Below are 11,582 nucleotides of genomic sequence, written 5' to 3' on the forward strand. Positions count from 1 at the left end.
CACACAGGGAAGATGTCACCAATGCATCTATAAACAGCAAAGGAAAGCTAAGGATTGCAGGTGGTTACCAGAAACCAGGAATGAGGCTCACAGGAGGAATCAATGTGGCTGAAATCCTAAACTGTGAGTAAATAAATGTCTGTTCAGAGAGTCATTCTTTTAAGCCACTACTTGGTGTTATTTTGCTACGACTGGTCTAGAGAACTGAGACAGGATGCCAGATGATGATAAGTACACAGACGAGAAAAAAGGCAAGAGGGAGTGTTTGGGTGGGGGAGGTGTGGTGGTCAGCACGTTTGTGTGTCAACATGGCTGGGCCTGGTTGAGCGGCTGGGCAGCTGGATGTAGTATTCCCCATCATGAGACTGGTAATCAACTCCATGGTGGAATCTACTGTGAGCAGCTGAGTAGCGGCCTTTGGGTATGTGGTCTGCTTCCTGTATATAAGAAACAGCTTTGGGAATGGTCCCTAGCCTATGGCATGCTTGAACCCTGCATGTAGCTGTGTTATTGTTCAGCAGCCTACCATGCTCTGCTGACCTTGGAACTTACAATGGACTTGAATGAATGGCCTGCCGTGTGGTTTGGTAACATCGGGACTGTGCCATTTTATTTGTCGACCTTGGGCTTGTGAGCCTCAGCAGCCAGTAGCTGCCTGAGTAAAGAGATGCCTCTAGCTTCAGTGGGCCGGGGGCAGGAGGCAGAGCTGAAGCCCAAGGCTGAGGGGCTTTCACCCAGCCCCTAGAGCTTGGCACTTTGAACTCGGACTCCTAGCCTCCAAACTGTAAGAGAATGAACTCCTGTTTGTGAAGTCCATCCCATTTGTGGTATATTCTTGTCAGAGTGTCACTGGGTAACCAGAACAGGAGGATAGTTTCCATTTTAGATAAGGTGGTCTGGAAAGCTCTCATAGAGAAGCGGACATTTGTGTAAAGACCTGAAAGAGGTGAAAGATTTCACAACGAAACGGGAACAGCAAGTGCAAAAGTCCTGAAGTGGGTGTGGCCTGATGTGTTGATGGAACGGGAAGTCAGTGTGGCTGCAGTAGAGTAGAGAAGTGTATCTTAGGAGATGAGGTCAGAGAAGGAAAGGAGTGGTACAGAGGATATAGGACCTTGTGGGTCATTGTAAGGACTTCAGCTTTTACGATGAGCAAGATAGAGTCATTGCATGGCTTTGAGAGGAGGATTTAGACATATGGTTGAAAAGGATCACTCTGGAAGCTATTTTGAGAATCTTCGTTCATTTCTTTCATCAATGTTTTCTAGTTTTCAGTGCTCAGGTGTTGTGAGAATACGCAGAACTGAAGCTCATACACTGAAGGAGGAAATGTGAGATGATACAGCCACTTCGGAAAAGAGTTCAGCAGTTCCTTAAAAAGATCAACATCTGTGTACCGTATGATCCAGCTTCTCCACTCTAGGTACTCACCAAAGAGCAATGAAAGCATGTAGCCACACAGACTTTTACACAAATGTTTATGACAAATTTGTTTGTAACAGCCTGAAACAGGGAACAACCCAAAAGTCCATGGAGATCTATTGAATAAGCAAATTGTGATTTATCCATACATGAAATATTACTCAGCATTGAAAAGGAGTGAACTATTTTTTTTTTTTTTTAAAAGATTTGTTGAGCTATAACTCCTATAAGGGAGCTCTGGTAGCATAGTGCCTAAGGCACTTGACTGCTAACCAGAAGGCTGGTGGTTCAAACCCACCAGCCACTCCTCGGAAGGAAGGTTGGGCAATCCTACTTCTGTAGTGATACTGCCTCGGAAACCCAAGGAGGGGTCGCTATGAGTCGGGGCTGACTCGACGGCACATAACAACAACAACATAACTCCTATAAAGTAGTCAATTCAGTGTTTTTTCCTAGAGTTGTGCAACCAGCCCCTCTACTGATAATACAACATTTTCACCCCAGAAAGAAGCCAGTACCCATTAACAATCACTTCTTGTTTCCCTCAAGTTCCTTCACCCCCAGCCCTTGACAAGACTCATCTACTTTCTGTTTCTATAGAGTTGCCTTTTTTTTTTTTTTTTTTTTTTTAACACTTCATGTCTTGTGGTTGGTTTCTTCCAGTCAGCATAATGTCTTCAAGGCCAGTCCATGTTGCATGGATACTTCACTTCCTTCTGTTGCTGAATAATATTCCATTGTATGGAATTTATTTATCTAGCCAGAGTCCCTGGGTGGTGCAGGCAGTTAAAATGCTCTGGAGTTAACCACAAGATTGGTTTTCTTTAGGAAGGTAGAAATGAAAATCTTATCTTAATTTAAAATGGAGTTTCAATTTAGGTCTGAAGTCACTCTATTCAGATATTTTTAAATTGAAACTGATGTTAAGGTACTTTATGGTTTGACACCAAAAACCAAAAAACCAAAACCCAAACCCACTGCCATCGAGTTGATTCCGACTCATAGCAACCCCCATTGGGTTTCCGAGGTGGTAAATCTTCGCGGAAGTAGATTGCCCAGTCTTGCTGCCATGGAGTGGGTGGTAGGTTGAACCACCAACATTCTGGTTAGCAATCAGATGCCTTAGGCACTATGCTACCAGAGCTCCCTGGTTTGACAAGTCCTTACAAATTTTCCTTCTTTCCCCTGCACTTCCCTTCAATGTGAAACTTTAACTTTGCATTATAAAGTTATAACTAAAGTTATAAATAAAATATATATAGTTATAAAGTTATAAATGAAAACCTCATTGCTTCCTACTGCAAGTCACAACACATGGAACATGATCTTTTATAGAATACTGCTGCGCATTCCCATTTTGTGAAATGAAATTGATTCCTTACATAAAATTTTTGTCATTTCTAAAGGAGTGTCAGACTAGTAGTATTCTCACTAAGACATGCCAAATTTGGGAAATGCTTAGCCATTAATTTCTTCAAATACCTTTTCAACCCCACTCTCTTTTTCCTCTCCCTCTGGGATTCTGATGGCACAAATATTACCTCTTTTGTCATAATTCAACTAGTCCCTGAGGCTCTGTTCTTCCCCCCCCCCAATCTATATTTCCTGTTTCATTCAAATTGGGTAATTTAGATTATTCTATAGTGTTCAATGGGAGCTCTGGTGGTGTAGTACCTAAGGCATTTGAATGCTAACCAGAAGGCTGGTGGTTCAAACCCACCAGAAACTCCTTGGAAGGAAGATGGGGCAACCTACTTCCGTAGTGATACTGCCTCAGAAACCCAAGGAGGGGGTCGCTGTGAGTCGGGTCTGACTCAACGGCACATAACAACAAAAACAACAGTGTAATGTAAAACTTTGCCACCATGTAGCCTCCGTTACCCTCTTCCTTTGTATTATAGTTAAATGTGGAGGCTCTCAATTGAGATTTCAAGGTTGGTACAGTATTTTCAATGGGATTTGATTGAGGAGGAGGACAGTAAGAACAAGTCATTAGAGATGAGGTAATTAGGGGATTGAGAGGCCCAGATACTGAATGGTAATAGAAAGAGTGGAGAAGACGACAATGGGCAAATGTGAAATTATAAATCAATGAAGGGATTTTCAAAGACATTGGTTGACGCTGACAAAAAGGAAGTGTATCTGGAGATAGAATCTGCTTCTGAAAGCATGAATCAGAGTAATTAAGAATGATATTTGAGCTAGTACCAGAGATTCAACCTCTTCAGGCTAGAAATATATATCTAGATTCTGCTCTTGGTTTAGGCCTTCACTCTTGTGATAACACTAAGAAAAATCTAGGTAGTGTAAAAGGTCAGTTGCATTTATTAGACAATCAAAGAGCAATGAATACAGGAAAGCCTTTGGATCGCCATGCTGTTATGTGCCGTTGAGTTGGCCCCAACTCATAGCGACCCCTCCTTGGGTTTCCAAGGCAGTATCATTACGGAAGTAGGTTGCCCAACCTTCCTTCTGAAAGAAGGGTTTGAACCACCAGCCTTCTGGTTGGCAGTCAAGGAAGGAATATTCATGGGTGTGCAGTAACCTGTGGCAGCTTCTCGAGCCAAATGCTGGATCTGGATATAGAGACATGAAGGAAAAGATCTGCCAAAGTTTGAGAGACGTTACTGGGTTAAGAACAGGCTAGTTCATGTCTTGGTGACAGTGGGGAGAGATGGGGTGGATTGGAGTAGAACAGACCCCCAAACCCATGATAATTTTCTTGATGCAGTCTCTCCTCCATATTTCTCCAAATTTTGTCAAGAAAAGAGAATTCAAGGTAGGACTGAAAACCAGAAAAACCATTACAGTCTTATAGTCTTATATATATATATTTTTCCTGCAGCTTCATTGAGGTATAATTGATATACTACACTGCAATGCACATATTTGTTGTTGTTAGGTGTCATTGAGTTGATTTTGACTCATATGACTCATAGGTGACTGTGGTAGTTAAATTTGTATGTCAACCTGGCTTTGCCTGGTTGAGTGGCTGTGCAGTTGGTGGTAGTTATTCCCCATGATGAGACTGGCAATCAGCTCCATGGTGGGATCTACCACAAGCAGCTGAGTAGCTGCCTTTGGGATGTGGTCTGCTTCCCATACATAAGAAGCAGCTTTGGGAATAGTCTCTAGCCTATGGCACACTTGGACCTCGCATGTAGCCGTGTTGTTGTTCAGTAGCCTGGCATGCTCTGCCAACCTTGGGACTTATAATGGACTTAAATTAATGGCCTGCCATGTGGTTTAGTAACATTGGGACTGTGCCTTTTTACTTGTCAACCTGGGCTTCTCAGCCTCAGCAGCCAGCAGCTGTCTGAGTGAAGAAATGCCTCTAGCTCCAGTGGGCCGGGAGCAGGAGGCAGAGCTGGACCCCATGGTTGAGGGGCTTTCACCCAGCCCCTAGAGCCTGGCACTTTGACTTGGACTTAAAGCCTCCAAACTGTAAGAGAATAAACTCCTGTTTGTTAAGGCCATCCCATTTGTGGTATATTCCTGTCACAGTGGCACTAGGTAACCAGAACAGGTGACTCTATGTACAACAGAATGAAACACCGCTCAGTCCTGAATCATCCTCACAATTGTTACCACACTGGAGGCCATCATCACGGCCATTGTGTCAATCCATCTCATTGAGGGCCTTCTCCTTTTGTCAATCCTCTTCACCAAGCATGATATCCTTCTCCAGAGACTGGTCCCTTCTGACAACATGATCAAAGTATGAGAGATGGAATCTGGTCATTTTCCCTTCTAAGGAGCATCCCAGGTGTACTTCCTCCACTCTTCTAGCAGTCCATAAGGAGCTCTGGTGGTGCAGTGCCTCAGGCATTTGACTGCTAGCTAGTGGTTTGGTGGTTCAAACCCACCAGCACTTTGCTGAAGGAAAATGAAGCAGTCTACTTCTATAAAGATTTACCGCCTTAGAAACCCAATGGGGTGTCGCTATGAGTTGGAATTGACTCAATGGCAGTGGGTTTGATTTGGTTTCAGTCTAGCAGTCTGTGGTACATTCACTATTCTTCATCAAAACCACAATAGAAATGCATCAGTTCTTCTACAGTCTTCCTCATTCATTGTCCATCTCTCACATGCATGTGCATTTTCAATAGTGAAAATACCATGGCTTGGGTCAGGTGAACCTTAGTCTTCAAAGTCACATCTTGGCTCCTTAACCCTTTCTTTCGCAGATCTGCCCAATGAAATACATCATTTGATTTCTTGACTGCTGCTTCCATACATGTTAATTGTGGATCCAAGTAAAATTAAATCCTTGACAATTTCAATCTTTTCTTTATCATGATGCTACTTATTGGTCCATTTGCTACATTTTTGTTTTCTTTGTGTTGAGGTGTAATCCATACTGAAGGCTGTAGTCTTTGATCTTCATCAGTAAGTGCTTCAAGTCTTCGTCATTTTCAGCAAGCAAGACTGCATATCACCAGCTGTCAATGATCTTCCTCCAATCCTGATATCCCATTCTTCTTTATATAATCCAGCTTCTTGGATTATTTGTTCAGCATACAGACTGAACAAATGTGGTGAAAGGAAGCAACCTGATGCACACGGTTCCTGATTTTAAACCATGCAGTGTCCCCCTGTTCTGTTTGAATGACTTGATTGATGGCAGTGGGTTTGGTTTTCATTCTTCCTAAACCTCAGCCTCTACTCTTCTCTACCCTCTAGGATCTGCTTCCACTTTTTTCTGCATTTGCATCAAGGTTAAGATAATTGGCTGCAACTGGTGGTGGTCAGATTTAGTTGTTGAAGAGGTATGTCTCTCTCTCTGCGTGTGTGTGTAGTGTAAGTTTGACTCACTTCAATAAGCAGTTCCAGAGCCCCCACAACATCTGGTTCCTGGTTCCATTTTATGCGTGCTGTTAAGTTGCAAAGCTGTAGGAAACACGGCTTGTCCCTGAGGATCTGTTAGCTTCCTGTTACTGTGTGCTGTTACAATACTACCTACGGGAAACAGCTGGGGCTATGCTGAGGGAGATCAGTGGGGGCCAGAAAAGTTGGGAGAGGTGTCCTGGAGTAGCTAGTGAGATGCCTATGGGAGCCCTCATGGAATGGGTAGGTGAAAGGAGAGGTGGAATTTCAGAGAGGGGGAAACATGAACAAGGACTGTTGTTGTTGTTATGTGCCGTCGAGTCAGACCCGACTCATAGCAACCCCTCCTTGGGTTTCTGAGGCAGTATCACTATGGAAGTAGATTGTCCCATCTTCCTTCCAAGGAGTGGCTGGTGAGTTTGAACTGCCAGGCTTCTGGTTAGCAGTCAAGTGCCTTTAGGCACTATGCTACCAGAGCTCCTTGAACAAGGACTAGAAGATAGCAATGAATATCATGGTGAGACAGACTGAACCCAGATGGAGGAAGGAATAAATGTGGGGCAGGATTGCACTTTGCTCTTACTGGTGTCTTCCCATCCCCCAGTTCTTATATTACTTCCTTTGACCCCTTTCTCTCATCCAGGCAGTAATACAGAAATACGAAGAACCAGAAACATGTTCATGTTCAACCTCTAAGTCTCAAAGGACCAAAACCAAACCAAACTCACTGCCGTGGAGTCAGACCCGGCTCATAGCAACCCCTCCTTGGGTTTCTGAGACAGTATCGCTACAGAAGTAGATTGTCCAATCTTCCTTCCGAGGAGTGGCTGGTGGGTTTGACCCATTAGACAATCAAAGAGCCTTCTGGTTAGCAATCAAATGTCTTAGGCACTACGCCACCAGAGCTCCTATGTAAATTGAGGCAGAGACAATAGTTCTAAGGGCCCAACTTTTGATTTGAAGGACCTGGAATTTTTGATTTTCAAAGAATGGACTTATGTTGTGATTGTCGTAAGAAATAATGGAGTTGAAGAGAATATGTGATATTGGTCTATGTCCCTGGGCAGGGTTAACTCTAGGGAAAGGAGGATGATAAATCCCATAGTCTGAGCCCCATCACCACCTACTACTCTGGAAGGAAGCAAGTCCCTATGAATTTGCCTTTTCTCCAGAGCTTGGGGAACTTTTGTCAGCTATAACGATGCCAAACAAACAAACAAATCCAAACCCATTGCTGAACTGTGCTCCATAGAGTTTTCTTGGCTGTAATCTTTATGGAAACAGATCACCAGGACTTTCTTCCATGGCACCGCAGGGGGCATTAGAACCACCAACCTTTAGGTCAGTAGACAAGCACAAACCATTTGTGGCACCCATAGATGCCTAGGACTGAAGCGCCCGAAAGGGACTCGAAAGCAGTTGGAAGAGGTTTGGAAGGAATGGTAGAGCTCAGAGGGCCTGAGTGGATGCCCCTCCATGCCTGGGCAGGGTTGGAGGTTTCTCAGGGGGTGACAGCGGGAAGATGAGCACCAGGGACAGAGTTTGGACATCAGTAGCAGAGAACATCATGGGAGACAAAAACGAGACCAGTCAGCCCTTTCCACCAGCACCATAGCAAAAGTCCCGAATGATGACAGTGGAAAGGGAAAGTCCTGACTCGACTGATTTTAAACCTAATATGACTAAGAAAGCCCTGAAGTGACTAAGTTTACTCAAAGTGCTTAAGTTTCTACCTACCACTACATAGAACGGGGTATAGTTATAAACAAAATTATTATATGTATAAAAATAATTGTTTTCGTTTTTTTAAAATACTTCTGTTTGCATACCTGTTTGTAGCCTGAAAAAATTTATATGTGTTGCATAAAATTCTTTGACATGTGATGGACATAATTTAAAAAATAACAATATAAGTCACAGACCAGTGTCTTGCAATTAGGTGCGTCTTTCATTCACTGGAAGAATCTAGCAACTCTATTCAGTACCATTAGAAAGCTAGGGTCCTGTGAGACACACACCATTTTCTCCCCCGTCCCCCAAAGAGTGTTTTACAGTCATGGCTTTGAATGCTTCTTTCCAAGACCATTGAATGAAGATTTCATTTTCTTTGTGCTTTCTCTCCCTCTTCAGGGAGATTCCACAAAGTGACACAATGTGAGGCCTGAGGACAAAGAGAAGGAATTAGCTGGAACGGAGCATTGGCTCCCAGAGGGCTGGCCAGAGCCAGAAAACTTTTCAGAAGGAACTTAGCGAAAATGAAAAACCAAACCAACCAACCAACCAAACAAACAAAACCAGCTGTGCTGAGTTGATTCCGACTCAGGGTGACTTGTATGTGCCCAGTAGAGTTGTGTTCCATCAGGTTTTCAAGTCATATTACAGCCAAATTCATCCAGTCCTTTGCAGGAGATGGATAATATCTTCATTAAGTTCCTCCCACCCAGTGCATTTACTACACACCAACCAAGCCTTAATAAAGCTGTCCATTTTTTTAATGTATCATCTCTCTCGCTCCACACTTACTTTGTTCTGTATGTCTTCTATATCATTTGAGTCTCTTACAACAAGATAGATGTACGTATTCTTGAATAAGAAGTAAGTAAATTAATAAGCATGAGAATCCCCCCACCTCGCCACCAAAATCTTCCCCCTATTAGTTCCAGGCCCCCAGTCATCATAATCTATTAAGTTCTGGCCCCCTCCCAAGTTCCCTCTGCCCACTGAAAACATCTCAAGTAACAGAGAAGGAAAGGAAGTGATGTCAAGTGGGCACAGGAGACGGGGCCTGGTATGATCAGAGAAGTTGGAGTCTGACTTTTCTTGCTCTGCCATACGTCTAGGGAAATATTAGAAGCCCCAAACAGCTGACTTCAGCCTTAAGATCGGGCCGGGAGTGTTCTGGAGGAGGCAAACACATCTCTGTCCAGCCAGCAAGAGAAGTTAGCATATTAAAGGAAAAAGGAAAACCAGATTCTAGGTCAAAATATTTAAGTTCTGGTCTTGCCTCTGCCCATAGCCATGTGCATGTGAGAAACTCGCTAAAGTTTTCCAGAGCTCAGTTTCACTTTCTGAAAAATGTGTGGCTTGGAGAAAACGAATTTTAAGCATCTTCTCAGAACTAAAATTCTATTTATTGTCTTGGGGCTCCCATGTACACTGCATACACAAATCACAGTAGGAATTTTATTAGAAATGTCAAATCCATCCACAGGATCTCTCTAGTCACCCTCAAATCTCTGCCTGCTCCTCAACTCATTGATGACGACCAGTCAGAAGACTCCCAGTCAAAAGGAAGACCCAGGACCAGAAGCGCCTTCTCACGAACAACGGACAAGTGGTTGCAGCAGCAGCATTAACAGCAGCAGGAGCCCTAACCCCCAGGCTGAAATGGGAAGACAGGTGGTCCCATTTTCAAGCTTTCGGACTTGAGTGAGAGACTGGTATGGACACAATTCCTTCACCTCCAAGACTCCAACAGTGGAGATCCCAGACATCAGCCTGCAACCAGTGATGGCTGTACAACCTTTGACCTCCACAATTGAGTTGATGCCTCCTGTGGAACAAGGAAGAAGGGGGAGACAAAGAGTTGTCTCAGGACATCAAACAGAAACCCAGGCCTCTCTCCTCCCTGGAACCCTGAACATCAGGGCCTCCCCACTCAGATGTCTGGTTTTCCACCCTCGGAAACTATCCCATGTTCGCTTTACCTCCAGTGATCTGAAGTCTGCCTTGATAGCATCGAGTTGTACCACTGGGACAGGGAAGAGAAGGAGCACTGAAACAAGTCCTTATACCCACACAGGTTGGGCAATAGAGGGTTGTTAACACACTGGGAGCTGGAAGGGAAAAAAGAGGGATGGTCAAGGGTGTGTCCTGTCTCTTGAGATGCCTCTCCTTGCTGCCTTCTCTTCCCCAAGTCTTTCCTGCCTACGCTGCTCTAGTCAAGGCCCATTACTGCAACTTCTCTGCCCTTCTCCAACTCATTTCTTTTGTTTTAAGAACCCCAGGGCTTCCAACAAGGCTCCCAAACTCTATGCTTAGGTGAGGAGATACAGAGATGAAAAGATACACTTCCTGTCATCTAAGATCCCTGTCTAGCAGGAGAAAGACATGTAAGTAATTATAGTACAGTTCAGTGGTAGAGGAATGGAGGAGTAACTGACTGGACCTGGAATTTGGTAGGTGTTTTCAATTTGGTAAGCATACTTGAGTTGAAGAGGAAGAGCAGGGGTTAGCTATGTGAAAATGGGGAGTGGGGCAAAGGAAACAACAAGGGCAAAGGCCTGGAGGTGTGAACAAGCTCGGTGGATTTGGGGAACGTAAGCAGCTGCAGGGTTGATGTTCGGTTGGCAGGCATAGGTATGGCTGAATTGGAATTTATAGGCTGCATGCATTCTGATTGGCCAGTACCATCTCCATTGTTAAGTATTTTGAATATCAGCCCCAGTGAGAACACAATGAATGAAAGAGAAGAGCAGGAACAAGGGAAATGAAGCTGAAATGCTGTGGGGACAGACTACCACAGGCCTTGATTTCAAATTAGGGAGTTTAGCTAGCGTCACATAGTAATGGGGAACCAGTAATTGTTAGATTGACCTTGTCACCACCCTGCTCAGAAACCTACACTGGCGTCTTATTGCATATCAAACACAAAACACAGTTTATACCCTAGCTGTCACTGATGTCCCTCTGCTCTGAGCAGTGTTTAGACCCCAGTTGCTTAAGTAACAGTTCACCAAAAAGAAAGACAAGCAATCAGTCTATGAGGTCCCTTTGTGTGTAGCCCACTGGCCCTAACCCAGGAAAGAACACAAAAGAAGATGTGCGATCTCTTCATTTGTTTATGAAGTTTCTGTTAACATCCATCTCTCTCCTTCCAGGGTACCTGGGTTCCCTTCTGGCATCCAAAACGGAGACATGCTGTATTTGTTGTTGCAAAAGGAGTCCTCGCAGTAGCTACTGTAGGAGATTGCCATCAAGCCCGGGGGTGGGGTATGCTGCATAAAGATCATCTGTGCTGTCCTTCCAACGGTGCAGCCCTTAGTAGCCACAATAGCAGACTTAGTCCCTGTTATGAGAAAGGAAGGAGGGAGATGGGATGGTGAGCTTAAACTTAGGTGGGGGGCCAGCCTGAGGCCCTAAACTAACAATCAGTGGTGCCCATGTCTCTGCTTACTCACACATTCAAATAGGATATGTGATATCTCTCTTCTCCCCCTTGCAAAAAGGACAGGGAGGCAGCATCTTCTGACCTCCTCTAACTTCACAAGAGGAAGACAGAATCACCATCAGCAGCCCAAGGCTTATTCCTATGAGGCCAGACATGCCACCAT

The 11,582-nt window shown here is 44.2% G+C and overlaps 1 protein-coding gene across 1 annotated transcript in view; it reads right to left on the minus strand.

Annotated features, from left to right (window-relative positions):
• Nucleotides 1–9,566: 9,566 nt before the first annotated feature.
• Nucleotides 9,567–11,582, minus strand: part of TEX101 (testis expressed 101) — a 6,045-nt gene continuing 4,029 nt past the window's right edge. Inside the window, exons 3-5 of the mRNA XM_007943122.1 lie at nt 11,135–11,317; nt 9,957–10,085; nt 9,567–9,802 (exon numbers count right to left, since the gene is read on the minus strand). Coding sequence (XP_007941313.1) covers nt 9,567–9,802; nt 9,957–10,085; nt 11,135–11,317 — 548 coding nt within the window. The remainder of the gene's footprint in view (nt 9,803–9,956; nt 10,086–11,134; nt 11,318–11,582) is intronic.

This window comes from Orycteropus afer, unplaced genomic scaffold, assembly GCF_000298275.1.
Source record: "Orycteropus afer afer isolate SDZICR_OR568_19922 unplaced genomic scaffold, OryAfe1.0 scaffold00099, whole genome shotgun sequence".
Classification (NCBI taxonomy): Eukaryota; Metazoa; Chordata; class Mammalia; order Tubulidentata; family Orycteropodidae; genus Orycteropus; species Orycteropus afer.